The 25,898-nt window shown below is 44.0% G+C and overlaps 1 protein-coding gene across 5 annotated transcripts in view; it reads left to right on the top strand.

Annotated features, from left to right (window-relative positions):
• METTL24 (methyltransferase like 24) overlaps window positions 1-25,898 on the top strand; it is a 124,668-nt gene that overhangs the window by 19,552 nt on the left and 79,218 nt on the right. For 3 of the 5 annotated variants that reach the window (XM_073022413.1, XM_073022412.1, XM_008007348.3), the window contains exons 2-3: window positions 16,563-16,661; window positions 24,243-24,382. In XM_073022413.1, coding sequence (XP_072878514.1) covers window positions 16,563-16,661; window positions 24,243-24,382 — 239 coding nt within the window. Of the gene's footprint in view, window positions 1-7,392; window positions 9,155-16,562; window positions 16,662-24,242; window positions 24,383-25,898 lie in introns of those variants that run through there. The other 2 variants (XM_038001015.2, XM_038001017.2) reach the window with 2 other exon arrangements.

Genomic DNA, 25,898 nt, shown 5'->3' with positions numbered 1-25,898 from the left:
TGCTGTTAAACGATTTGGACAGAACCTAACCTTATGATTTCAAGTAGACAGCTTACACAGATTTAGCTTAAAGTTTATGATAACTGGTATGTAAATACTTAACTTTTTAATCTATTAAAACAAATGCTAATTTTTAATGAAGTGTTTTAAATTCTCAAAAATGTTTCCTTGTAGTTTTTCTCAGGGTTCCTGCTAAACTACTTGTCATCTCTGGTTTTAATTTTAATTTGAACAAAGCTGAATCAAAGACATGTCAGGGGTTTTATTGTTGTTTTGATTTTGTTTTGTTTTTTGAGACAGGATCTCGCTCTGTTGCCCAGGCTGGAGGGCAGTGGCGTGATCTCAGCTCACTGCAACCTCCACCTCCCAGACTCAAGCGATTCTCCTGCCTCAGCTTCCTGAGTAGCTGGTATTACAGGCATGCACCATCACACCCAGTTAATTTTTGTATTTTTAGTAGAGATAGGGTTTCACCCATGTTGGCCAGGCTGGTCTCAAACTCCTGCCCTCAGGTGATCCGCCCACCTTGGCCTCCCGAAGTGCTGAGATTACAGGTGTGAGCCACCACACCCAACCGACATGTAGGGTTTGTAACAATTTATTTCCACCTAAAGAAAGAGTATGTCTATTTAGCTAGATTAAAGTATTACTGTAAAGTCCAGTTAGTGAATTTCCCTACTTTCTTCCAAAGTCATTAAAACAAATTGTCCTCAGCCCTAAGGATTATATCATGTTCTTTCCTCCCTGGCATTTAAATCAGTGTAAAAATGTCCCTTGGAATCATTTCTGTGGGGGACTGTAAAAGCAGTAAAACACATGGCATTTTCACAGGGCTTGTAGTCTGGTTAGAGAAACAAGATTGACACACTTGAAACAGATTATACCAAATGTTTGATTAAGTATAAAATGGGAAGTAAAAGTAATAATTGCTGAAGCACCTGCTTTGCATGCTCTATTTTGCACATAGTAGAGGCTTGAAGGATTAGGAAACTTGAGGGAATATATGGAACTAAAACTAGAGTCTGAAAAATAAGTGGAATCTGAACTGACTAGTGAATAAGCGGGAGAATTCTGAGCAAGAGGAAAAAGGCCTGACGCAGTCTGTTGGGGGCATGATGCACCAGGGCACCAGGATTTGTTTTATAACTGGAATTTCCTTATGGTCTATCTGGGCACTTCCTAACTTCCCTGAATCTGATCTTGACACTGACTTGTCCTTGGTTGTACGTTTCTCCCCCTATCCAAGAATCTGCATAAGACCAATGGTCTGTTCTAGCCTGCCATTCAATCTCTGATGGTGTGGCATTGGGAAAGTCCTGTAGGGGTGCATTCTTAATGATAACTACCTCTTTTTTTTTTCATTTTGTGCACTCTTTTTTTCTAACTTTGATTTTAGATTCTAGGGTACATGTGAAGGTTGTTACACAGGTAAACTCGTATCACGAGGGTTTGTAGTACAGATTATTTCAACACCCAAGTATTGAGCCTAGTACCCAATAGTTATTTTTCCATTCTTCTCCCTTCTCCAACCCTCTACCCTCAAGTAGACCCCAGTGTCTGCTGTTCCCTCCTTTGTGCCTATGAGTTCTCATCATTTAGCTCCCACTTCTAAGTGAGAATGTGCAGTATTCGGTTTTCTGTTCCTGCACTACTTTGCTAAGGATAATGGCCTCCAGCTCCATCCATGTTCCTGCAAAAGATATGATCTCGTTCTGTTTTATGGCTGCATAATTGTCCATGGTGTATAGGTACCACATTTTCTTTATCCAATCTGTCACTGATGGGCATTTAGGTTGATTCCATGTCTTTGCTATTGTGAATAGGGCTGCAATGAACATTTACGTGCATGTGTCTTTATGGTAGAATGATTTATATTCCTCTGGGAACATACCCAATAATGGGATTGTTGGGTTTAATGTTAGTTCTACTTTTAGCTCTTTGAGGAATCACCACACTGCTTTCCCCAATGGTTGAACTAATTTTCACTCCCACCGATGGTGTATAAGTGTTCCCTTTTCTTTGCAACCTCGCCAGCAAATGATAACCATCTTTTATCGAGCACCTTTCAGTAGGTGCTTGCATGAGTCAGGATAGGCTAGGTTATGATGCAGTAACAAACATTCACATGGATGTTTGGATTTCAAATTTCAGTGGATTAAAATGAAGAACTTTTATTTCTTGCTATGCTACATGGCCAGTGTGTGTTGGTAGGGATGAGAGGCAAGGTCTCAGCTTGTTGCTGTCATTCAGAGACTCAGGCTGGCCCCTGCCTCTACTTACATATACCACTGCCACTCATCAGAAAGACCCAAATCCCTTCTCCTGACACATTCTAATTCTCCTTTTTAACTCACTGAGGATTCATCCTCCATGACATTTTCAGAGCCACTAGCGAACTTTTTAGTGTGTTCTGTATCTTATGGAGAAAGAATTTCATGAATTTCTTACCTGCTGCACTGAGTTTATCAGTGCAAGATAGCCATTTTGGTTTTCACCTGGGAATCCTTTCTGAAGTACTACTGGGCATGCAATGTCTATATTATCAACTAGCTTTGGGGAGGATAAAACTCCGAGACCTGGGATGGAGGCAGCATGGGGTAGTGGAGCAAGTATGGGACCAGCAGCCTAGAGGCTTGGGCCAAAATCCATTGCTGTCACCTCCTACCTGGGTGACTTTGCCATGTCATTTCACCTCTCTGAACTTCATTTTCTTCAATTATAATATGAAGCAGCTAGTCTTGATTATTGTTAAAGTTTCTTTTAATGCAAAGACCCCCTACCAGTACAATAGGTGCAGCGTAGGCCCAGCTACTTGGGAGGCTGGGGCAGGAGGATCACTTGAGCCTAGGAGTTCAAGTCTAGGCTGGGCAATATAGTGAGACCCTAGTCTTAAAAATTTTTTTTCATTAAAAAACATACAATGATTCCCTACAAGTACAAAGCAAGTACAATTTAAAGCTTGAAATTGTTTGTGTCTTTTGGATTCTGTAACTGCTTTGTTTTTTTAAGTTTTTACTTATGGACGGAAGGTTGTTTTTCTTTAATGAAAGGAATATTAGTCATTTCTCATACAATTAAGAAATACATTCAAGATTTCGTCAGCTTAGATCTGCTATGTTGTACAGTTTGTCACCTGTACTCTCATTTTTTCCAGTCTGAAGTGGGGAGAGGGGCCTGGGTCGAGGTCAGTTGCCACTTTGGCAGCTTCACTTCTAACCTTGGAGATTCTTGCTCCCATTCACCAAAGAATCCTGAGTCCAGAGAGCTCCACAGCAGCAGACCCGATTAGAATTGATTGACTTCCAAAAAAGTCTGCTTCCTTCAGCAATTCTTCATGTCCCTGAAAAAGGCCACTTTGTAATAAAGACTGTGGATTTTTTCCTTCCATTTAGGGTTGAGGTTGAAATACTTTTGGTTCCAGAAGAGTCCAGTCGACTCTGCCTGCCTTGTTCTGCCCTGGTGGTAGCTTCCCAGAGATTCAAAAGAAGCTTTTATGTGGCTTCTCCTAACTTGTCAGCTACTATAACTTATAGTGCATTCAGACAGAAAAATGTTCTATAAATACAGAATCATGCAAGGAATGTCCTGGAACCAGAGTGTTATCTCTAATTGTCAGGTAGGATTTACTGAGACTACCAAATACTGTATCACTGTCAAAGGGCAAGAGAGTAGCATAGGTCAGTATGAAACATGAACGATATAAAAATGACAAAAGAGTTAATGAATGAATGAATGAATGCTGAGAACTGAGAAATACATACATGTATACATGCACGGTTATGTGCAACCAATGACATATTCAATGGGATGTGATAGCCTCACGAGGAAACCACTGCTACTCTTCAACCATGTGGTAAATGGTGTGTGGCTTTGCTGTCCCCCATCTCCCAGCCCCAACCCTGGGGCTGTCCTACTCATGGCAGAGTACTTTATGTCCTGCTTGCTTTTGTCCTGTCTCAGAGGAGAGGATCCAAGCATCATCCAGTGTCTACAACTGGTTTCCAAGAAAGGCTGTGCTTCCCATCGATGTCCTGTGCCACGTGTGGCCTCTGTCTCCTTGTCAGCCTTTGGGGTGGCTGTGGGATGCTGCCGCTCTGTGTTTTGGGTGCTCTCTGTGGCCTCTGGGATGCATTCTTTCTGCCACGATCCCTGTTCCCCTGCACTAGGTGAGGCTAGTGCTGACTAGGTGAGGCATTTTAATTCTTTTCCATGATAAAAATCACATCTGGTTTAGAGTCTGGAGTGGAAACACTTTCCCCGGTTTGAATGAAGTTGAGACTGATACGGGCTGAGAGCCACTGAAGAGACCACGGGGAGCCCTGTAGACCTCCTGGGTTGCAGGTTCTCTTGTGGGGAAGATGGAGATTGCTGTGCAGGTGTTGTGGGAAGACCCCCCCCCCCTTTCGTCTGTTTTCTCTCAGGCCCCCATTTTCCTGTTCTCTTCTCCATTCCTCTCCCCACTTTTTTTTCTGTCTGGCTTATTTATTTATTATAGAGAACACTACTCTAAAATGAAAATAGAATATATAACTTCTAAATTACTCTTATTAAAAATGATGAAATACAGAAAATCTGAGAATGACAACATGTAGAGGGTGGGTGGGAAAAATAAAAAGAAAAACCTCAAAATAAAAGTATAAACAAAGTAATGTAAATGCACAAGTGTGTCAGTTATCAAGAAATATAACTGTTGAAGGGAAAAGTTTAGAAAATTAAATCAACCAAATGCTGTATACAAAATAAATATTCAAAGTAACATAGGTTAAAAATCAAGGCTGCGTGTGGTGGCTCATGCCTGTAATCCCAGAACTTCGGGAGGCCAAAGTGGGCAGATCATTTGAGGTCAGTAGTTTGAGACCAGCCTGGCCAACATGGTGAAACCCCATCTCTACTAAAAATACAAAAATTAGCGCACACCTGTAATCCCAGCTACTCGGAAAGCTGAGGCAGGAAAATCACTTGAATACGGGGGAGGTGGAGGTTGTAGTGAGCTGAGATCATGTCACTGCACTCCAGCCTTCGCAAGACTCCCCTCAAAAAAAATAATAATAATAATAAAATAAAAATCAAGTGAAAATTATGCCAATAAAATACAAATCTCAAATAAAAATATGGTTTACAAATATCGACAGGCCAAATTTCAAGGCAAGAGGCATTAACTGGAGCAAACTGGTGGCTTTCATGTCCTCCCCACCCTCTGCCAACTCCCATTTCCCTTTGGTTTTAACAGCAACTCAGGATCCCAAGCATCTTTGAAATGGGTTTATAGGGGTGCAGTAGACCTTCCTCCTGGATACACCAATGTCTCAGGGCTGGTAAATGTTTGGGGGAAGGGTAACTGACTGAAGTAAGTCGATGAACGTAACAGATTGGTATTGATTCAGATGATGTTAAACTTTTAGGATTCCGAGTTTCAGAAAGTCCAGGTAACCTTATGTATTTTGAGTAGGGTGTGTATGCATGTGGAGGCAGGGTGTGTGAGAGAGACAGACAGAGACAAGAAGAGGCAGAGAGAGAGATAATCCTTACAAATATGGTTAGTGTTTTTCTAAATTCTCTTTGCTTCCCTAGGCACACTTTCTTTTCTTTTCTTTTTTTTTAGATAGATGTTGTCCTTCTGTTGCCCAGGCTGGAGTGCAGTGGTGCGACCATAGCTCACTGTAACCTTGAATTCCTGGGCTCAAGTGATCCTCCCACCTCAGCCTCCCAAGCAGCCAGGACTACAGGCGTGTACCACCACACTTGGCTAATTTTGTAACTTTTCATAGAGATGAGGGTCTTGCTTTGTTGCCCAGGCTGGTCTTGAACTCCTAGCCTTAGGTGATCCTCCCACCTCAGCCTCCCAAAACTCTAGGATTATAGGCCTGACCATGCCTGGCCCAAACATTCTTACATAAACTTACTTTTTTTTTTTTTTTTTTTGAAACGGAGTCTTGCTCTGTCGCCCAGGCTGGAGTGCAGTGGCCGGGTCTCCGCTCACTGCAAGCTCCGCCTCCCGGGTTTACGCCTTTCTCCTGCCTCAGCCTCCCAAGTAGCTGGGACTACAGGCGCCCGCCACCTCACCTGGCTAGTTTTTTTGTATTTTTTTTTTAGTAGAGACGGGGTTTCACCGTGTTAGCCAGGATAGTCTCGATCCCATGACCTTGTGATCCGCCCGTCTCGGCCTCCCAAAGTGCTGGGATTACAGGCTTCAGCCACCGCACCCGGCCTATAAACTTACTTTTATAAGAAAACTGAAACTCGTCCCTCCTTTCCGGGTTGATGTGCTACCTCAATGAAACCCATAATTTGACATCTGAATCTGTACTATGTATGCAGACACCGTATAGTTTCTACCTCATGAAAACAAGTGAAAACCTTTGCCTTTCACTGGATCCACTCTAGGTATATGGCTTCCCTTTTAACTGCCTATGATAAAAATCCAAAATATATTAAGTTTTATTATCTTAGCCATCCCCTAGTGTGTTTCAGTCTCGCTCACATTTGAACCATTTTGACCTATACAGAAAATGTGGTGAGTTTAAAGATGTCAGTTTAAGAACAAACTCCAACTCAAATTTGTTTAGCCACTCTTTCCAACTTATCAAGTTAACTTAGAGGATAAATCCAGAGCTGAGTGTTTATTCCTTCTTGTCTTTTATTTTTTATTCCTTCCTAAAAGTTATCAGGGCCTGCTTGAATTATAGTGCATTTTTTCTTGTCAGAGCTGATTTGATTTCTGGCTCCCCTGCCTCCCAGCCTACCCTCTGTGTCATGCTGCAGAGGCGGCAGATTGGCGCTCTGGATTTGAATTTCAGCATGTCTGCTGCCTGCTGCCAGAGACATTTAGCAGATGGGCTTGCAGAGGGAGAGCTGGGTCTCGACAGGGAGGGGGCCTCAGGGGAAAAGGCTCCTATGGGACGGGCTGGCTCTGCCCGTTCTCACCTTGCCATTTTGACCCTGGCCCACTACTGTGTCTGTCACAAGATTAGCAGAGGCTCAGTTTGTTGTTGTTGTTGTTGTTGTTGTTGTCTTTAATATCCAGCACTTTGCTTATTAGGCATCTGGGTGTGGAATTCTTCGAGTTTTCCTCTGAGGGGTTTGCAAAGCTTCTTGAATCTTTTTTTTTTTTTTCTTTGAGACAGAGTCTTGCTCTGCGCCCAGGCTGGAGTGCAGTGGGGCAATCTCGGCTCACTGCAAGCTCCTCCTCCCAGGTTCACGCCATTCTCCTGCCTCAGCCTCCCAAGTAGCTGGGACTACAGGCACCCGCCACCACGCCCGGCTAATTTTTTTGTATTTTTAGTAGAGTCAGGGTTTCACTGTGCTAGCCAGGATGGTCTCGATCTCCTGACCTCGTGATCTGCCTGCCTCGGCCTCCCAAAGTGCTGGGTTTACAGGCGTAAGCCACCGCGCCCAGCCAGCTTCTTGAATCTTTAGGCTATATTTTCCATCATATATGGGGATCTTTTCGTCATTCTTCTTCTTCTTCTTTTTTTTTTTTTGTGAGGCAGGGTCTCACTTTGTTACCCAGGCTGGAATGCAGTGGCACAACATGACTCACTGCAGCCTTGACCTCCCAGTCTCAAGCAATCCTCTCACCTCAGCCACCAGAGTAGCTGCAATTACAGGCATTTACCACCACGCCCAGCTAATTTTTGTATTTTTGTAGAGACAGGGTCTCGCCATGTTGCCCCGGCTGGCCTTGAACTCCTGAACTCAGCCTCCCAAAGTGCTGGGATTGCAGGTATGTGCCATTGTGCCAGGCCTCATTATTTCTTTAATTTTTTTTTTTTTTCTGCACTGCATTCTTTCTTCCCCTCCTCTGGAATATGAGTGACGTGAATGTTAGAGCTCTTGGTATTGTTGCACAGGTTCCCAAGGCTCTTTCCTCCTGCCCACAATAATTTTTCTCTCTGTTGTTCACATTGGATACTTTCTATTGATCTGTCTTCAAGTTCACTGGCTCTTTCTTGTGTCAAATTCATTCTGCTATTGAATTCATCCCCTGAGATTTTATTTCAGTTATTGTATTTTTCTGTTCTGGAATTCCCATTTGTTCCCTATGCTTCCTATTTCTTTGCTGAGACTTTCTATCTTGTCCTTGGTTTCAAGCATGTCCACCTTCACTTCATGGATTATTTTGTAATAGTTGCTCTTAAGTCTTTGCCAAAAATTTCAACACCTGTATCACGCCGACATTGGCATCTGTTAATTGTCTTTTTCCCATGTAAGTTGGGATTTTCCTGATTCTTCATATGCTGAGTAGTTTGGGATCGTATCCTGAAAATTTGAATATTATAAGGCTGAGTTTTGTTTAAATACTGGATAATGTCGATATATTTGTTTTAACAGGCAGTTATCTTGGTTGGGTCCAGGCCTCAAGTTCCCACCAACCTCCTGTGGGTTGTAATTTCCATGTCAGCTCTGTTTTCAAAGCCTTTGTAGGGGTTTCACCTGTGTCCTATGTATATCCCACCTAGTAGCCGGTCTGGGGCTTGGGCAGAGGTCTGTCGGTTAGCTCCAGAGGTCCGTCTCTTAGCTCAGCTCTCAAAGTCTTCGCTGTACCAGCCAGGATCAGATCCACACATGTACAGTTCTAGAGTGAGCCCAGGTGCTTTACAAACTCTTTAATGGGGCTGCCTTCCCAAGCTACTCCTTCTCCCCAGTTTCCCCAGTATTATCCAGTTCCCTGCGGTTTTTGAATCTATGGCCAGAAAATCTGAGCTTTTACCCCTGCTTTGCCTATGCTCTGCTGCACACTTCCTGTGACTGTGCCTGAGTCCAAGGCCAAGCTGCGGGAAGACAGAGACAGAAATAGTCAATGAGGATTCACCCCACTCTCTGGAGGCCACTGCCTGAGATGGGAGAGGAAATTTCCATTTTCACAGAGTTCTGGGTGCCTTCAGGCCCCCACTGTGGCTTCTATCATCTTAGTGGGATTACTTGGGAGGGAATGCAAGAATGAAGAAAGGAAAAAAAAAGGAGGAAAAGTGGGGATTTCCTCTACTCTCCCTGAGCATCGGGAGACGCCCTGCCTCCTGGAGCCTGAACTGCAGGGCTGCTCCTGGTCCTTCCTGGCTGTGCCAGTGCCCACCACCGGTGCCAGGCAGCCTAGAGTAGGGGCGGGCAGGATACCAGAAGGAAAAGCAGTGATGACCTGGCTCCTAGTTTCGAGGTACTTTGAATTCTGGTCTTCTTCTCCAATCTGCCCGCTACTGTTTACTTTTCAGCTTCCTCAAATAACTGCTCTGTGCATTCTGTCCAGGTTTTGCTGCTGCATTCCGTGGGAGGCGCGGGGTGGGAATATGGTTACCCAGAACGGAAACTGAGATCCTTTGTTTTTAAATGAAATTTTTGCATGGGTTACCTGAATTTTAAACATCACTGCACAATGTATAACTGATTCTTGCTCTTTCTGAAGCAGGGCCGGGTCTGAGAAACAGTCCAATTACAGGAGAATGCTGAGGGGAAGGCACGTGAGCTGCACCTGGCACTCCCCCCGCAGCCTTCAGAAGCGCTGGGCACACACTGAGGGCATTACAGAAACGTAACAGCAGTGCTCACAGCCTCAGCCAGGGCTGGAGTCATGTTCTGTCCAGATACCATTTTGTGCCTCTCCCTCCCCCGACTACTCCCACCCCCACCCCCTCTAAAAAGGAATAAACAATTTCCTTCAGTCATTGTTTCCTGCCCACTAACAGATGCTCTTAATTAGCACAAAATTGCAGCAAAATTGCTAAATAAATCTATTTTACTTGTTTTGGATTTGTTTCTCCCAGAAAGCTTAGGCTTCTCCATCATCAACGCATCAACACACACTCACTTTATTGTTGAGTTGGAGTCAAGGACTCACAACTTAGTTCCTTGTTCGTTTCCACGCACACAACTGTGATGCACAGAATTGATGGTTAGCCATCTTTCCCAGCAGAGAACTGCTGGTTTTGAAACCCTGCAGGAGCTCACTAGGGGTAGGAACATGCATTTGGGAGTATTGAAACTTTATAAAAAATATCCCAAACACTCTATCCGTTATCTATCATGATAAAGAAACTGATCATTGACATTAGTCATCATATAATTTCATCCTCCAAAGGATTGTAGCCTTGAAACACAGAGGAATGGAGCGTTAGAAGCGTCTTTGTGGTTTATTTTATACAAAAAATGTAGAAACATGCTTGTAAAACTGATGGTGGCACTATTTTTTGGTGATTTCTGCATGGCTGCCTAAGGTCGCTCATGGGTGTGAGGATATGGTCTGTGAAGGAGGAAGCCGCTGTTCCAAATTTTAAAACAAAGAAAGCTTTTGCACAATACCGAATCGATAGCTCTCTTTTCTAGGTCATGAGTGGGCCTGCTTTTTTTCCTGTAAAATTTTTAAATGCTACAAGTTTTGCTTGAGGCTCGTGGTCTTGAATTAATATATTTCTATTATGTGCACAAGTGTAAGCTGGTAAGCAAAGGAGTATTTTAAAAGATTGCTTTTTTTTTTGGCATTATCTTTTAGGAGTAAAATCTTGGAATTCAGCTTCATGGCTTGAGAGAATCATTTTCTTTTTTTCAAGAAACGAAACTTTATGCTGAGATCACAAATGATAAAAATATCCCAAAGCCTCATGGCTGTGCTTGTTGCAGTCTTTTTGAGTCAAATCCGTTATCTCCATGCACTGAGTGACTCAGTGATCACTTTTTACCCTTCGGAAAGTAGAATCTCAGATATCTGCAAAATAGCCACCAAATAACATGAGCTAGTTGTGTATGGAATCTTCTGCTGTCCTTAATCTGAATTTTTGGAATTGTTTTCTAGTAATGAAAACATTTGCCTCTCATTAGCAGAAGCCTGCTCACTTTTCAATGCGCATCTTCTGGACAAGGTGCCAGATAAGGCCTTTGCAAAACTGAAAGGAGGCTCCTTCCTTACCTTGGAAATCAGGACCACGCCTGCCCTGAGAAATGCTTATCTGAGGTGGAGCAGGCCTCTTCGTATGAATGCCCTGGTGGTTAGAAATAGAGGGGGTCCACATTCCTGCAGGAGCTGGGGAACAAAGCTGCTTCTGTGTGGCAACTCATTGTAATCCTCCATTTGACATTTCAGCTCAGGCCTGCTGGGGACAGACAAACAGACCAATCCAAAATGATGGTATTTCCAGCCACCTCTGCTTAAACTGCTCCTTTACCTGTCTGAAGAGGAAGTACAGGTGGCAGGCAGGATTGGGAATCCACATTCCCATCTCCTGGGAGCAATGGGGGTGGCATTGTTATGGCCACTTGATATTTGAAGCATGTGGATGACAGGCATTTAATGTACCCTGGCATTTAGGGAATTGTTTGGAGTAAAATCACATTGATTTAAAAAAGCTTTTAAAAAGGGAAAAATGATTTTTGTCCTTTTCTATTTAACCTGCCATTGATGTTTTAAGGTGCTCAGAGAATTCTCTTTGTGGGAATTTGGGAAGGACAAATGTTGATTTGTACACTAGAGAATTAAGACAATGATAATTGAAAGAGATGATAAAAGCTAGTGGTTTCCATGGGGAAATAATCACAAACTGCTGTCAGACTGATTCCAATAAGAACATTGCTTTATGTGAAATGTTTTTTAAACAGCTCAACCAAAGCATTAAGCCAGAGCACTTCTGAGGGCATCTATTTGCGGTGTTTCTATTATATGCCCAACTGAGACTCCTCAGCTTAACATTATTCACTGTTCCAACTGCTGTGCTTAGCTCCTTTGTGGTCAACACTCAGTTGGAAATGACAAATATTAGGTGGCAAGAAGAATACTATTTGAGGACCCTTAAGACAATTCTATAGTTTCACCATATTGATTTACCATATGGATTCTAAATTATTGATCTGTGAAGTTACTTTTGTGTGTTAGCCCAGGTTAAATGCTACTACTGTGTTTAAGGTGTCTCTTTAATAATGCTGGAAAGACCTTTGATGTGCTTTTGGGCTTCTAGCAGTGGAGACTGCCTCCCACGCTCTGCCTGTGTATTTTCAGGCATTTATTTTGGAGGAATACTCAGGCACTGCGCCTTTTTGTGCTCCCAGTGTTCCCCGTAGAGATCTCTGTGAGAGCCCCTATAACCTTTTTGGCATTTATTGGTTTACACAGCTGTGGCCTATATTAAATTGTAACACAGAGCCTGGCATGTGGCACAAATGCCCACTGAATGAATGAATGACTCCTTGATCAAGTCTCACTGCCTCTTTCCAAAGAATGCTGGAACAAGAAACCTTCCATTTGCCCCTGCTGGCCCAACCTCCACTCTGCTCCACCCCAGGAGGCTGACCTGCAGGGATCAAGCACAGCCTCACTCTTCCCTGCCTTCCCTTTGAGTTTGGTCAACAGGAGGCGGAGATTGGTGGGTGGGGCAGACAGTTAGGGTGGAGTATGTAATAGGATTGACTGTATTCCTCTACTACAGACTTCTCCATCTAGTTCCCTTAGGCTTGTAAGGGCTCTCTGGTGTTACTAGACACAGGTATTGCGTTATTTATTCCTTATTGGTTTCCTTAAGCCCTGCCCGCACCTTTGTAAATAGTCTTTTTGTTAAATTCTCTCAAATTAGCCCGTCTGAATGAGCCCACTGGATCCTGCTGGGACCCTGACTGGTTGCCCAGGTCACCCAGATGACAACATTAGTCACAATCTAGACGTCATAGGGAATAGGTATAATACCTTTCCTCACTCATCGTAAGCATATGACCAACACTCCTTTAATAAAAGACAGGTCAATGAGAGAAAAGCATAACCAATTTATTTAATCAAAGTTTTACATGACATGGAAGCCTTCAGAAATGAAGACCCAGAGATGCAGGGAAAATGGTCTGTTTTAATGCTTAGGTTCCATGAAGATGGACAGCTACACAGAAGTGTGGTTGGACAAAAGGGTGTGATCTAATGGTAATAGGCTGAGGGGGGAACCCCAGCAAGGCCTGTCTGGTCAGCTTCCTCTTGCTCTCTCTGTGTAGCATTTCTTCCTCCTGGGTATGGGGCAAGATCCCTCTGGAACAAAGGTATTCGGGGAGAAGGGAGAGAGTGACCTTTGTAGATTTTATGGCTTGCTTTGGGGAAGAGGGTCTCCAGTTTCTCTCACCTGCCTTACAGAAGAGGAATTCTGGTTTCTAGAACCCACTCTGGGGAAGAAAGAGGAGTGAGAGACAGGAGGGCCACAGAAGATCAGAGAGAACTCGCCTTTGAGGCCCATCCAATGTCCTTTTGAGACAGCCAAGTATAAAGGGGACCCCGGAGAAACTCTGACCAGCCTGTGCAATGGGAGGAATGCACACTGGGCCAGAGCCCCTGGGGAAGTTTGCATCATTTGCAGTGGGGAGGAGCCTGGCCTCTGTTGTTCTGGGGTGAAACCTGAGATTCAATCTGTGAGGCAGGAAGCCAGCTAGCAGAACTTTTGCTTTGCTGAGAGTCCCTGTTTCCCTTTTCTTCCTTTTTGCCCAGTAAATTCCATTTTTCTCACCCTTCAAAGTGTCTGTAAGCCCAATCTCTCATGGTCATGTGACAAAGACCCCATTTTACCTGAGCTAAGGAGAAAGTCTTACAACACTTTAAAGTTCATACCATGCCAAAGCACCAGACTTTGGGGAATTGTGTTCTGAGCCCCAACAACATCATAGCCTGCCTCCCTTGCATTATTTCAGTAAACCTCCTCTTCTAGGCCAGCCTACCTCTGAATTAGAATCAGCTGGAGCAGGAGTCAGCAAACTACAGCTTGCAGGCCCAATCCAGCCTGCTGCCTGTTTGTGTAAATGGAGCTTTATTGGAAGGCAGCCATAACCATTTGTTTACTTACTGTCTATGGCCGCTCTTGAGCTACAGCAGGAGGCAAGGAGTTGCAACAGAAACTGTGTGGCCTGCAAAGTCTAAAACATTGGCTATTTGACCCGTTATAGAAAAGATTTGCCAACTCCTCATTTTGAGGAAAACCATAACATGTGAACTCCATCATTTTCATCCAGGGACTCCTGGGCCAGATGCTGGGGGCCCTTGTGAGTGGTCCATGACAGTGACCCAGGAGGTTTTAAACCCCGGGCCTAGCTGAGTGCTCTTGGGACATCATGTTACTGTGCTGGCTGCTGCAGTAACCTGGGAAGCACTCAGTCTGTCAATGTGACCAAGCAGGACTGGAAGCATTTGTGTTTAAATGTGTTGATAATTTATGATTTCAGAATCGAATAATTTCGTAAAGAGAACGACTCTCCTGAATATTTTAGCATTTTACTATAGAAGTTATTTCGTCTATGTCTGTCTCCCCCACCTGACCATGAGTGCTTCTTGGGAGAGCCTGCACAGGTTGCATGCCCATGCAGCTGGCCCTGCTCTGTGGGCTCCTGAAAAAAGAGGCAGCCTGCGGGAAACCAGGGAGGCCTCTTCACTCTAGAGGGACTGTGTGGTGCTCAGCCCCTACAAGGGTGGTACAGGCTGTGAGGATGTGAGACTGTGGGCTCCACAGGGATCCTTCAGTGGTGTGTGTCTAATAATGCCTAAACTGAATAACCCTTGATCACTCCAAAGTGCTCGCATTGATCTCAGACCCCCACGTGAGAATGGATTCCTCTTCCCCAAACCCAGACTGTCTGCTTCACACAGACTAACCTTGTTCCCCACGACTTCCATGTTTTCTGTGTAACCCCGAGTCACCTAGGCCACCCCATCTAGGGACAACAAACCACATTTGTACTAAAGCATCTCATGGCTGGCCTGTCTAGATGTTTCTTTTTTGGGTGCAGACAGTTCCTACCACAGTACCTGACTGGAGAACACTGTGTATATGTGTATTTACCAGTGCCTGGCACAGAGTGGCTAAAGCTCAATAAATATTGTTTGACCAAATGGTAATCAACATCAAATTCAGAGAAGGAGAAAAGAAATAAGGGTGTGGGAGGCATTAACTGGGAAGATGTATGACGAACGTTCTCCAGCTTTCTTACTAGAGTCTCTGCCTGCTCAGCCTGTACGGAACAAGAAGAGCTATAAGAAGAGGCTGTTCTTCCAGAAGGTGCCCCTCAGGGGAGACTGGCGACATGATTTGTGGGCCCAGTATAAAATGAAATGCAGGGCCTCTTGTTCAAAAATTATTAAGAATTTTGACTGACTCTAGGCACGCTTCCTGTGAGTTAGCCCTGCTCTGCAAGGAGCAGTAATAAAAAAAATAATAAAATTACTAAGAATTTCGAGACAGCATCAGCAGAGCATTAAACTGAGCATGGCCTCCTAAGACTGCACATATCTTGCTCCCAGAACCCTCCCCTGCCTACTTCTTCACCGTAAAAAGGGGTTTAGGGGGCTGGGCGCGGTGGCTCACGCCTGTAATCCCAGCACTTTGGGAGGCCGAGGCAGGTGGATCACGAGGTCAGGAGATCAAGACCATCCTGGCTGACATGGTGAAACCCTGTCTCTACTAAAAATATAAAAAATTAGCCGGGCGTGGTGGCAGGCACCTGTAGTCCCAGCTACTCGGGAGCCTGAGGCGGGAGAATGGCGTGAACCCAGGAGGCGGAGCTCGCAGTGAGCTGAGATCACGCCACTGCACTCCAGCCTGGGTGACAGAGCGAGACTCCGTCTCAAAAAAAAGGGTTTAGGGGCCCATTCTCACTACACTGCAGGAACCCTATGCTATGACACCCGAAGCCTTTCCTGGCGCTAGACATTGACCCCACCAGCTCCTGGAGCTCTCCCTTTCCCCAGCCCTTCCCCACCATGCACGAGCCCTCCCCACCCCTGGGAATTGCAGCGAACCTCCTGGACATCTCCTGGTGCTGACAAATGTAGGTAGGGAGTTCTGAGCTCTAATAAGGATTTCCTGACTAGTGCCCCCCTTTTTACTGGAGGGGCTCCCATTTTTGCTTCATCCAGACCACTGCATTCCCCCAACCCTTCATCCACCCATCCTTGCTGCAAAAGGGGGCTGAGCAGGTCATCCTTAACCACTCTGTTCATGGGAGCACCTCGAAACCTCTGCTAACAGGTGGTGGCTGCCTCACAGTGCTAGAAAGCCACCCTCCCCAGCCCTGGTGTTGACAGTTCTGGGGTCCTCGCTCTGCCTGTGCAGGGTCCCAGCAGCCAAGGGCCGTGGTCCCATCTTCCTGCACTGAGGAAGATAAACAAATGCCCAGAACAAAGACAAGTCCGCAGCATTATGGTGCTTTGTTTAGAGAGGCACATATTTTTGAAGCTCTAAGCTTTGGGAGACTGTCATTGATAAGGGAGTTTCTCTTCCTAGTGGAGCACAGCCTCAAATAAAATAAGCTGCAGCTAAGGGAGAGCCCAATGGGGTCAAATGGAGTTTGCCTTTGATCATAAATGCAGAGTCAGACAGTCCCCGGGGCCTTTGCATTCTCCTGCTTAACCTGGGAGCTGGGCTGTCGCAGGCCTCATTTGTCTCCCTGTGACTGATGTGGCCTTAATGACAGCAGCTCCCAAAGAGCCCCCTGCTGCCTGTATGCACATGTGTGTGTTTTGCCGACAGCTAAAGCAGCCTTGCTTCCTCTCTGATACTGTGTCCTTCTCCTCCCACCCAGTTCCTACTTCCTTACACACAACCTATATTTTCTGTCTCTTGCAGGGTCCGCGGTGGCATATAGATCTCCAGCCTTGGGCAGGCCCTGCTCAGTCCCTGGATGAAGAAGCCTGGAGGTTCCTGAGATATATCAGCACCACCCAGGTTGTGTTTCAGGCTCAAACGAGTTAGAGAAGAATGCAAAAGATCCTGATTGCCTCTTTCAAAAGAAGGAGGTGGGGAGGTTCTCAGCAACTCCTGATGAGGACTTGATGGGGAAGTGTGTTCAGAGGCGTTGTTGCTTAAACTCATCCACTCACTTGGAGGCAGATAAGATGCGTTCCATTTGCTAGGGCATGTTCCTTCCTCCAAGAGTGTCACCAACCTGAAATGTTTAAATGATTCATCCCAAAGTGTTTTAAAGATCCACTTTAGAAAATTGCTTTGGAAAACCATTTGAAATGACAGATTGGTCCCCGTGAGTAGGCAGTCGAGTATGTCACAAAGCAAAACCATCATCTAGAGGTTCAAGCACCATTTTGTATTTGGAGGAACTTGCCTTTCCACTCTTCTGCCACAGATGCTTGGCAGCCAGGGACGTGCTAGGCAAGAGAGCAGAGGAGGCTTTGCAGGCAGTGTGCTGAGGAGTTAATGAATCCAAAGGCCCTCTATCTCAGAGCACTTTAAATCATTACTGAGCACAGGCCTTTATTAGTGACTTAACACATTGTGGCAGCTCCTGCCCAGGTCCAGGCTGAGCCAGTGCCCCGAGCAGGCAAAGAGACTGTCCATTAAGGAGAGTCTATGGCTCTTGACATGTTAATCAAGAGGTTCCGTTCTCAAGTTGCCTGATCCCAGGGGGAAAGAGAGACAGAAAAGGAAATCAAGGCCCAAGGGAAATTTAGCCCTCAACTGAGAGGTGCTAGCAAATTAGGAGCTCAGACTGCCTGGGAGCTGCAGAGCGGCTCACTCAGGAAGCTGCACAGTGGAGCTGGTGCTGTACGCCAGATCCTGGATTTTTAAAATCTCCCTCAAGCCCACTCTTGACATCCGTGTTCTCCTCCCCAGCCTCTCTGGCGGCAAAGCACTTTTCCTCCATAGGAAAGAATATATTTCTAGATCTTTAGGAGGTTAGTTAGCTTAAGGGTAAAAGAAAGTCTCATTTCTCATATAAAGCAATGAGACAAACAGGAATTTTAGTATTTATCACCCAGACGTGGACATAAAAGCTGGTTGAATTAATCATGAGTGATGGGATGTTGAATTCGTCCCTGAGCTTCTCATGATTTTATCTTATTTTGCTGCTGCAAATTAATTTGATGGACTTAGGCAGACTTAATTAAAATACTGAAATTTTAGTTTTGTAGTTTGATTTTACATGAATGATAAGAATCTGGACCTCTTAACCGTGATTTTCAAAAGCCCTTAAAGGCTCCAGAAGAAAATAAGAGGTATTAATTTTATGAATTGAATTTGAGAACTATGGACTTCACTCACCAAAATAAATTTACATAACACAAGCTACCAAATTCTATTCTATATGTATTTCATGTTAATGTTCCATAACTTATAAAAGGCCTGTTTGCTTAGAAGAAGCTATTGAGGCATGAAATGGTCATTTTTAGATCCCTCTTGGATTTTTCCCAGAAACTACGGACTGAGAGGAGAAAAAATCTTTTTTTTTTTTCTTTCTATTTCTTTCTTTCTTGTTTTTTTTTAAAGACAGAGTCTTCCTCTGTCGCCCAGGCTGGAGTTCAGTGGCACAGTCTCAGCTCACTGCAACCTCTGCCTCCCAGGTTCAAGTGATTCTCCTGCCTCAGCCTCCCAAGTAGCTGGGATAACAGGAACCTGTCACCACGCCTGACTAATTTTTGTATTTTTAGTAGAGACAGAGTTTCGCCATGTTGGCCAGGCTGGTTTTGAACTCCTGACCTCAGGAGATCCACTCACCCCAGCCTCCCAAGGTGCTGCGATTACAGATGTGAGCCACTGTGCGTGGACACAATTTTTTATTTTTTAAAGGCATCCTCCATAGTCTGATCTTATAAACCTGGGTACTTTACTTTGCTTCTCTGGCTCTCCTTGTTCTGATCCTGAAATGGAAGAGATTGTATCAAAATTATTTCTGAGGTCCCTCCCAGTTCTGTGAGCTTGTACTGTGCACAGAGTAGTATAGAATGGTTATTAACCAGGTATTTTTGAGTGCCTACAAGGTGCCAGGAATTGTTCTGGGCCCTGAGGTTATAGTCTCTGCCCTTAAGGATCTAACCAACTTGTTGTGAAGGTGGATAACTGGATGTGTAATTATTATTCAGCTTGATGAGCAATAATAGAGAATTTGTTGTTGAAGCTCACTGGAAGGATTTTTGTCCTCCAGAAGAATGATGTAAAGTTCCCAACCTCACAATGGTTTTTAATGCGGGGCCATTTTAGCCAGATGAGGTTCTGTGCTTTGATGTACTTCCGGGTTACTAGAAGACCAGCAGATGGGAGTCACCAGAGATGACACTAAATGGTTCTTAATCAGAATCCTTTACTAACCAATGCTCCCTATCCCTCTGTATGTAATGCAAAGCTTTATGGTTGCTTTTGTGGCTTATGCTCAATTTAGAACTCATCTTGACAATGAAAGCCTACAAAACTAGCAGAATATTACAGTCACTGTTACCTAAAAACTTCAGTTAGCAGAAGTGAGTCATCATGGGCAAGGAAAAAAAAAAAAAAAACTCTGAAGGTACTAATGCGAATTCCACCCCCATCCTCTTATGCTGCTTTTTTAACATTAAGAAATATGCTTCCCTCAAATCTGTGCTCAAGCTTGTACAGCAAGGCTGGCATTTGGTATGTGCATCGTTGATGTATCCATTCCTCAATCCAGAGGGTATTTGTTGAACACCTGCTTTATGGCTGGCACTGTGCTGGGCCTTGGGATATTAAGCCACAATAAAACACCCCCCCACACTGGTAAATAGTTAGGGTGCAAGAGAGTTGTGTGTTCTCTAACAGGGGGCAGACAGATGGGTGGGGAAAGCTTCCTAGGCCGGGGGAGCCCGGGAGCAGAGGCATAGGGCTTAGGACAGCATGGCATGAGAGAGCAATGGGCGTGGCACCTCTAGACTTGTGCATTGTGGTCCTGGAGGCATGGTTGGGGCCATGCATTTTTAAATGAAATTCCAGAGGATATGGTGTTTGCGTAGAGTATGCAGAACATCAAGCTCAGTTTAATTAGGTACTATTTGTTTTTGTTTTTGTTTTCAATATGAAAGACCGTGATACATGGCAGAGTTCTGCAGTCCACGGTACACTGTCTGCTGCTAACAAGAAATAGTTAAATCATAAATACAGTGCTCTGTTCTAAGGGAAGTCTCCAGATTCAGCTTTTCATGGCATCCCCCAAACCATATGCCTCCAGGAAGCATGCCTTGCAGTATAAAATTAATCTAAGCAACAGTGGCTGTTTTTAAAAAGAAAAAATAAATTATGTTTTAAAGCCTGTTTTTGTGTCTATCGTCTGTCTATCTATCTATCTATCTATCTATCTATCTATCTATCTACCTACCTACCTACCTACCTTTCTATCCAGCTATCCATCTATCCATCCATCTCTACCTCTTTACCTAGTTGTCTACCCATCTATCAATTTGTAAGAATAACCTAAGAATAAGAACCCATGCTCTGGATATTCAGAATATAACTTTACAACAATACAATAGTATCTGTTGTATTTACTGCTACACACACACACCCCGAGATGAAAACAATAAGCACAAAATTCTGCCCATGAGCCTTTCAAAAATAATGGTACTGTATAACCATACAGCATGGAGTTGATCGTTCTGTAAACATGCAGAAGATCATCAAAGTGATTCTCAAGTTCCAAAATTTTAAGGGTTTCCTTTGCCAGATTCTACTTATGGGTTGGCAGAAATACCAGTCAAGCTTTTGGGATACAAAATGAAATGAAAATAAATTAGATCCCTTTAAGTTAAATAATTAAAAAACATTTCACAAAATATTTTTTCCTGGAGTCTGTTTTCCTTTGTCTAGGCCTAATTTGCTTTATTTGGCTAAAATTACAAGGGGAATTAGAGAGACAGAGAACATAATTAGTTGAGCTGGAAGTTAGCTAGAAGTTACTGCCCTCACTTATTTTGCTTACAAGAGAGTTTATTGAAGCCCTGGCCATAAATCCTAACTAGAAAGGGTGAAAAATCAATACTTAATTAATTTTTAGGAGCAGAAGTTTATGGAGGACTTTCAGTTGTTTACAAAAGCTAATGTCTGTTAATGAGATGGTTAATAAATGGTTAAAATTGAATAATTCTTGTGTTTTATTTCTTTTCTTTCTTTCTTTCTTTCTTTCTTTTTTTTTTTGAGGTGGAGTCTTGCTCTGTTGCCCAGGCTGAAGTGCACTGGCACAATCTTGGCTCACTGCAACCTCTGCCTCCCGGTTCAAGCAATTCTGCTGCCTCAGCCTCCCGAGTAGCTGGGATTACAGGTGCACACCAGTATGTCTGGTTAACTTTTGTATTTTTTTTTTTTTAGTAAAGATAGGGTTTCACCATGCTGGTCAGGCTGGTCTTAAACTCCTGACCTTGTGATCCACCTGCCTCAGCCTCCCAAAGTACTGGGAATATAGGTGTGAGCCACCGCTCCTGGCCCTTGTGTTTTATTTCTGAGCTAAGAAAGGAAGAGGGGATGTTATCAGGGGGAGTGAATGAAAAAGAATGTTTCGTCAATGGAGATATATCTGTCCAAGATGAAATCTGTAGAATAAGAAGAAATGCTTAAAGTAGACAAAGTGTCATCTTTAATAAAATAAAACCCTAGTTCCTGACTTTAGCAAAGGAGGAGCAGCTGGATCTGAAAGCTCTGACTCTGGATCTTCAATGCCTACCTGACTTTTGGAGGCCTCTGGCTAACTGTCAGTGCCGACCCCTTCAGTCTGTTGTTAGGGGTGGGGGTCAGAGGGGCTGCTGTTTTCAGTTTAAAGTTCTGGCCCAAGTGTAGCCTCTTTTAATTTGTTAAGGCAGAGATGCTACTCGCTGGAAACTTTCACTGGGGCTTTACAAAAGGCCTCCAGTAAACTCAAAAGGTCATCTGCATAAAAATCTCCCAGGGGGAGCTTATTAAAATGCATGTTCTCAGGTATCAACCTCAAAGATTGTGAGTTTGTAGATCTGGAGGGAGGCACAGGAATCTGCATTTTAAGTACCTCCCCGATGATTCTGATGTAGGCGGACCGCACATTGAGAAACACTGTGGGAAAGGTCAGAGCTAGGTTTGGATGGCATTAGGAGGGAACGAGGAGCAAGGACCTACAAACATCACATCTTCATCTGTCATTATGGAGACATGTACACAAAGAACCATAGCAAATGGGGATCATCATGCCACTCTAATAAAAATATCCCAGGAGACTTCCCTCAAGCAGATGGCTCAGGCTTATAAGGTCCAGGCATGCTTTGGGGGCACACACAGCTGCCCTGGACTAACTAGTTTCCCACTGGAGGTGGGGCTCAGGAAGGCACCCATGTTTAAGGCACAGTAATCTGCCCACTAGCAGAACAGGGTCCAATGAACACACTGAGTTCTGACTAACTAGATTAGCAACTTCTCTTCCCTTAGGTGAGTGGGTGGGGAATAGAAGGTGGGCAGGCAGAGACATAATTTCCATTTATCTGTGGGAGAATAGTAGGAGATGAATTATCAAATTAACATGTTGATGCACCCAGTTAATAAATGTATTCTGTAGCTGTTGCTTGAGAAAAGATTCAATTCCATTTTCTCCAATTATTTTGTCCTTTAAACAGTTGTTGAAGATCGAGAAGTAGAAAAATACTGGATTCAGGGAAAAGATATATAGGGGTTTCACTTTTTCAGCTTTCCTCTGAGATGTCCAAATCCTAGCAGAAGACACATTCACTGATAAATGGTGCAGGATGATTTTGCCAGGCTGGCCAGAGGGGATAGCAAGAGTAATGCAGATGCCGTGTTAGTTGAATAGGCTCCACCTAATGTGCTCTTCTTAGATTAAAATTTTGGAAAATCAGTTAAAGGATTGGCCAAATCTAGAATATCTTTTTTTTCTTTTCTTTTCTTTTTCTTTTTCTTTTTTCTTTTTTTTTTTTTTTGAGACAGGATCTGGTCTCGCTCTGTTGCCCAGGCTGGAGTGCAGAGGCACAATCATGGCTCACTGCAGCCTCAACCTCCCAAGCTCAATTAATCAACCACCCTGAATAGCTGGGACTACAGGCGCATGCCACCATGCTCAGCTAATGTTTGTATTTTTTGTGGAGATGAAGTTTTGCCATGTTTCCCAGACTGGTCTTGAGCTCCTGGGTTCAAGCGATCCTCCTGCCTCGGCCTCCCAAACTGTTGGGATTATAGGCATGAGCCACTGTGCCTGGCCCTAGAATATCTTCTTAGGAAGAAAATTGCTTGCTGTCAATGTTTTCCAATGGATGAAAGCAATGAATCTCAAAACATTCTTTGCATCTGGAGCGGTCTGTGGTCTATGCTGTGACAGCAAAAGCTGCTGCATTCTTGGAGTATCATGATGACTATGAGAGTTTTAAGGGATTGGGGGAAAATACTGTTGCTCAGTAAGGTAAATATCTTGGCCACAGAACTTGTTTTCCTTATTTTCTTTGGTTTCAGCAGCCTCAGCTGTGCGAAATGTACTAGCGTCAAACACAAGTCAGAATCCCTTATGAAGTATATTTGCTTTGTGTGCAGTTGAAGTTAGAGACTTGCTTCTGCTTGACTTACACACACGTTCCCTTTGGTTTTCTTATCTAATTTTGATGGATGAGTTAAGAAAAGTGCTTCTGTTAGCTCAGGAAGAGCCTCCTGCCTGGGGTTGTTGCCCTTCTCCCCCAGGAGGAAGTGCATTCGAGCAGTGTATCACAAAGAACACTGCCTTATCAGCAGGGACTGCCTATTAATTTCACTTGACCCATGATCAGCTGTTTACCTTGGATAACAGCTGCCACCTTTCTGGACCTTAGTGGCCCCACCTTATCTGCTTGAAATAAGGGATAACTAATCTTGGGAGTATGCTTCTGAGATCTATGCCTATGATTGTGCCTCACATCTTATAGTAGGCCCTCTGTGGGTAATGAAGACGTGTGTGCATGGTGAGCACTGTTCTCTGTGTCTGGTTGCATGGTGAGCACTGTTCTCTGTGTCTGGTTGCATGGTGAGCACTGTTCTCTGTGTCTGGTTGCATGGTGAGCACTGTTCTCTGTGTCTGGTTGCATGGCGAGCACTGTTCTCTGTGTCTGGTTGCATGGTGAGCACTGTTCTCTGTATCTGGGTAACGAAGACATGTGTGCATGGTGAGCACTGTTCTCTGTGTCTGGAATGCCCTTCTTGGTCCAAGTCTCCCGGTTCATCCTCCAGGACTAGCACCCTTCTACAAAGCCTTCCTGACACCACCGCTCCTCCCACGTTTTGCTCCTGATTTGTTCTGCCCTGCACACCCTGTGCACATGGCTACAGCAGCTCTTAAATTCTCTCCAAACCTGCATATATTCTCCATGAGATTACTTAATATCTGGTAATTGAAATTCCTCCAAACACTTTATAGCCGTCTTGTGGTTCCCTGGGGAGGGGAGTAGTTAGCAGTGGAGGAGGATATAACTTTCCTATTATGGTTTTCAGGGATGGGGAAGCAGTAAGTCCCTACCTGCTATTTATCATCCAACATTTCAAATTATTCACATTGATTTCCAATCTTTACAGATTGCATGCAATCACATGAATACAGACAGCCTGGCTACTGACTCTAGTCCTACACACAAGCCCTGGTCAGTGTGTCTTGACGACAGGTTCAATTTAGCTCATCAAATCCGCAACAAGCAGTGCCGCCTCTACTCCTTAGGGTGAGTACATTTTTTATAGCAGAAGAAAACACAAACACTGCTTCAGGCAGCTCAGACCTTTTCAGCAATACAAAGTTGGAGATGGTTGCAGTGTATAACAGGTGCCATGCTTTGCTTCTTGTCATTATTTCAGATGGATCTGTCTGTTGTGTAACTGAAGGCATGTACAGATCACCGAGATCTCCTTGGTCAGAGGCACTTTCCCTCCCATTCTGCTGGTAGCAAGTTGGAAGCCCCCATTCTCAGCATGTGGATGATTCCCTGGGTGAAACCAGTGATTTCCAGCTAGACTAAGAGGATCCTTAGTACAAAGAGAGAAGAATATTACTGTGTGCTGCAAAAAAAAAAGAGAGAGAGAGAGAGTATGTTAGATTTTTTTTTTTTTCCTTGAAAGGGGATCTCACTCTGTCGCCCAGGCTGGAGTGCAGTGGCATGATCACGGCTCACTGCAACCCCTGCCTCCAAGGCTCAAGTGATCCTCCCACTGTAGTCTCCCAAGTAGCTGGGACCACAGGCACACACCCACCACACCCGGCTAATTTTTTGTATTTTTGGTAGAGACAGGGTTTTGCCATGCTGCCCAGGTTGGTCTTTAACTCCTGAGCTCAAGCGATCCACCTGCCTCGGCCTCCCAAAATGCTGGGATTACAGGTGTGAGCCGCTGCACCTGGCCATATGTTAGAAATTTTTATGCACAGTTATGATGTATAAACCAATACCAATAATGGCTATTGTTAGATTTGTATGTTTTATACCAATGATAAATCTGTATCTAGTTATATTTTTAAAAGGAACAAAAGGGAACTCTTATAAAAAACTATGTCATTTTGTCAAAACTGAGAAAAATTTATATCCAGTTATTCAGGTTGAAAATGACCTAGATGTACAAATGGATTAAGTGAGCTTTTTTGTAAAAGGATGGCCACAAAGTAATGGGACTATTTCACCAAATATACCAGTACTTACATAAAAACAGTTCCGAACTTACAAATGATATATGGCTCAAGCAAAAGAAGACAGGAGGAAATTATTTTTGTCAGGAACATCCTGTTCCACAGATTCTTTGTAAGGGCAATGTAGATTCTCAGGCTAGACCACTGAAGTCTTTAAGTCTTTTACAAACAGCACTGGGGACCCTAATGTGACATTGATTTTCTCCATGTCACATGCTTCCTCCTCACCTGTAGGTTTCATCACCTCTAGAGTCTACATTCAGGCCCAGGTATGACAACCATGAGCTAGAATCCTGGGTGGTCAGGGTTAGGGGCAGACATCTGGGCGATGTGGAGACCTACCCAAAGATTCCAATGTAGAGAGAATCATCATCACTGTCAAACTATAACAAACAAGAATGACCAGTCATTGTGGATTTTATTCTTTAAAAAACAAAATAAGAGCTTAAAGATAGGGAAACATTCTCATATGGGTTAAATGAAGAGCAATGGTGTATACTGGTGGAGCTTGGCACATACTAGGCACGCAATTCGTACTTGCCATGCAGAAGATCGCTGGAGAG

Source organism: Chlorocebus sabaeus, chromosome 13, assembly GCF_047675955.1.
Source record: "Chlorocebus sabaeus isolate Y175 chromosome 13, mChlSab1.0.hap1, whole genome shotgun sequence".
Classification (NCBI taxonomy): Eukaryota; Metazoa; Chordata; class Mammalia; order Primates; family Cercopithecidae; genus Chlorocebus; species Chlorocebus sabaeus.
This window is presented reverse-complemented; position numbering and strand designations above follow the sequence as displayed.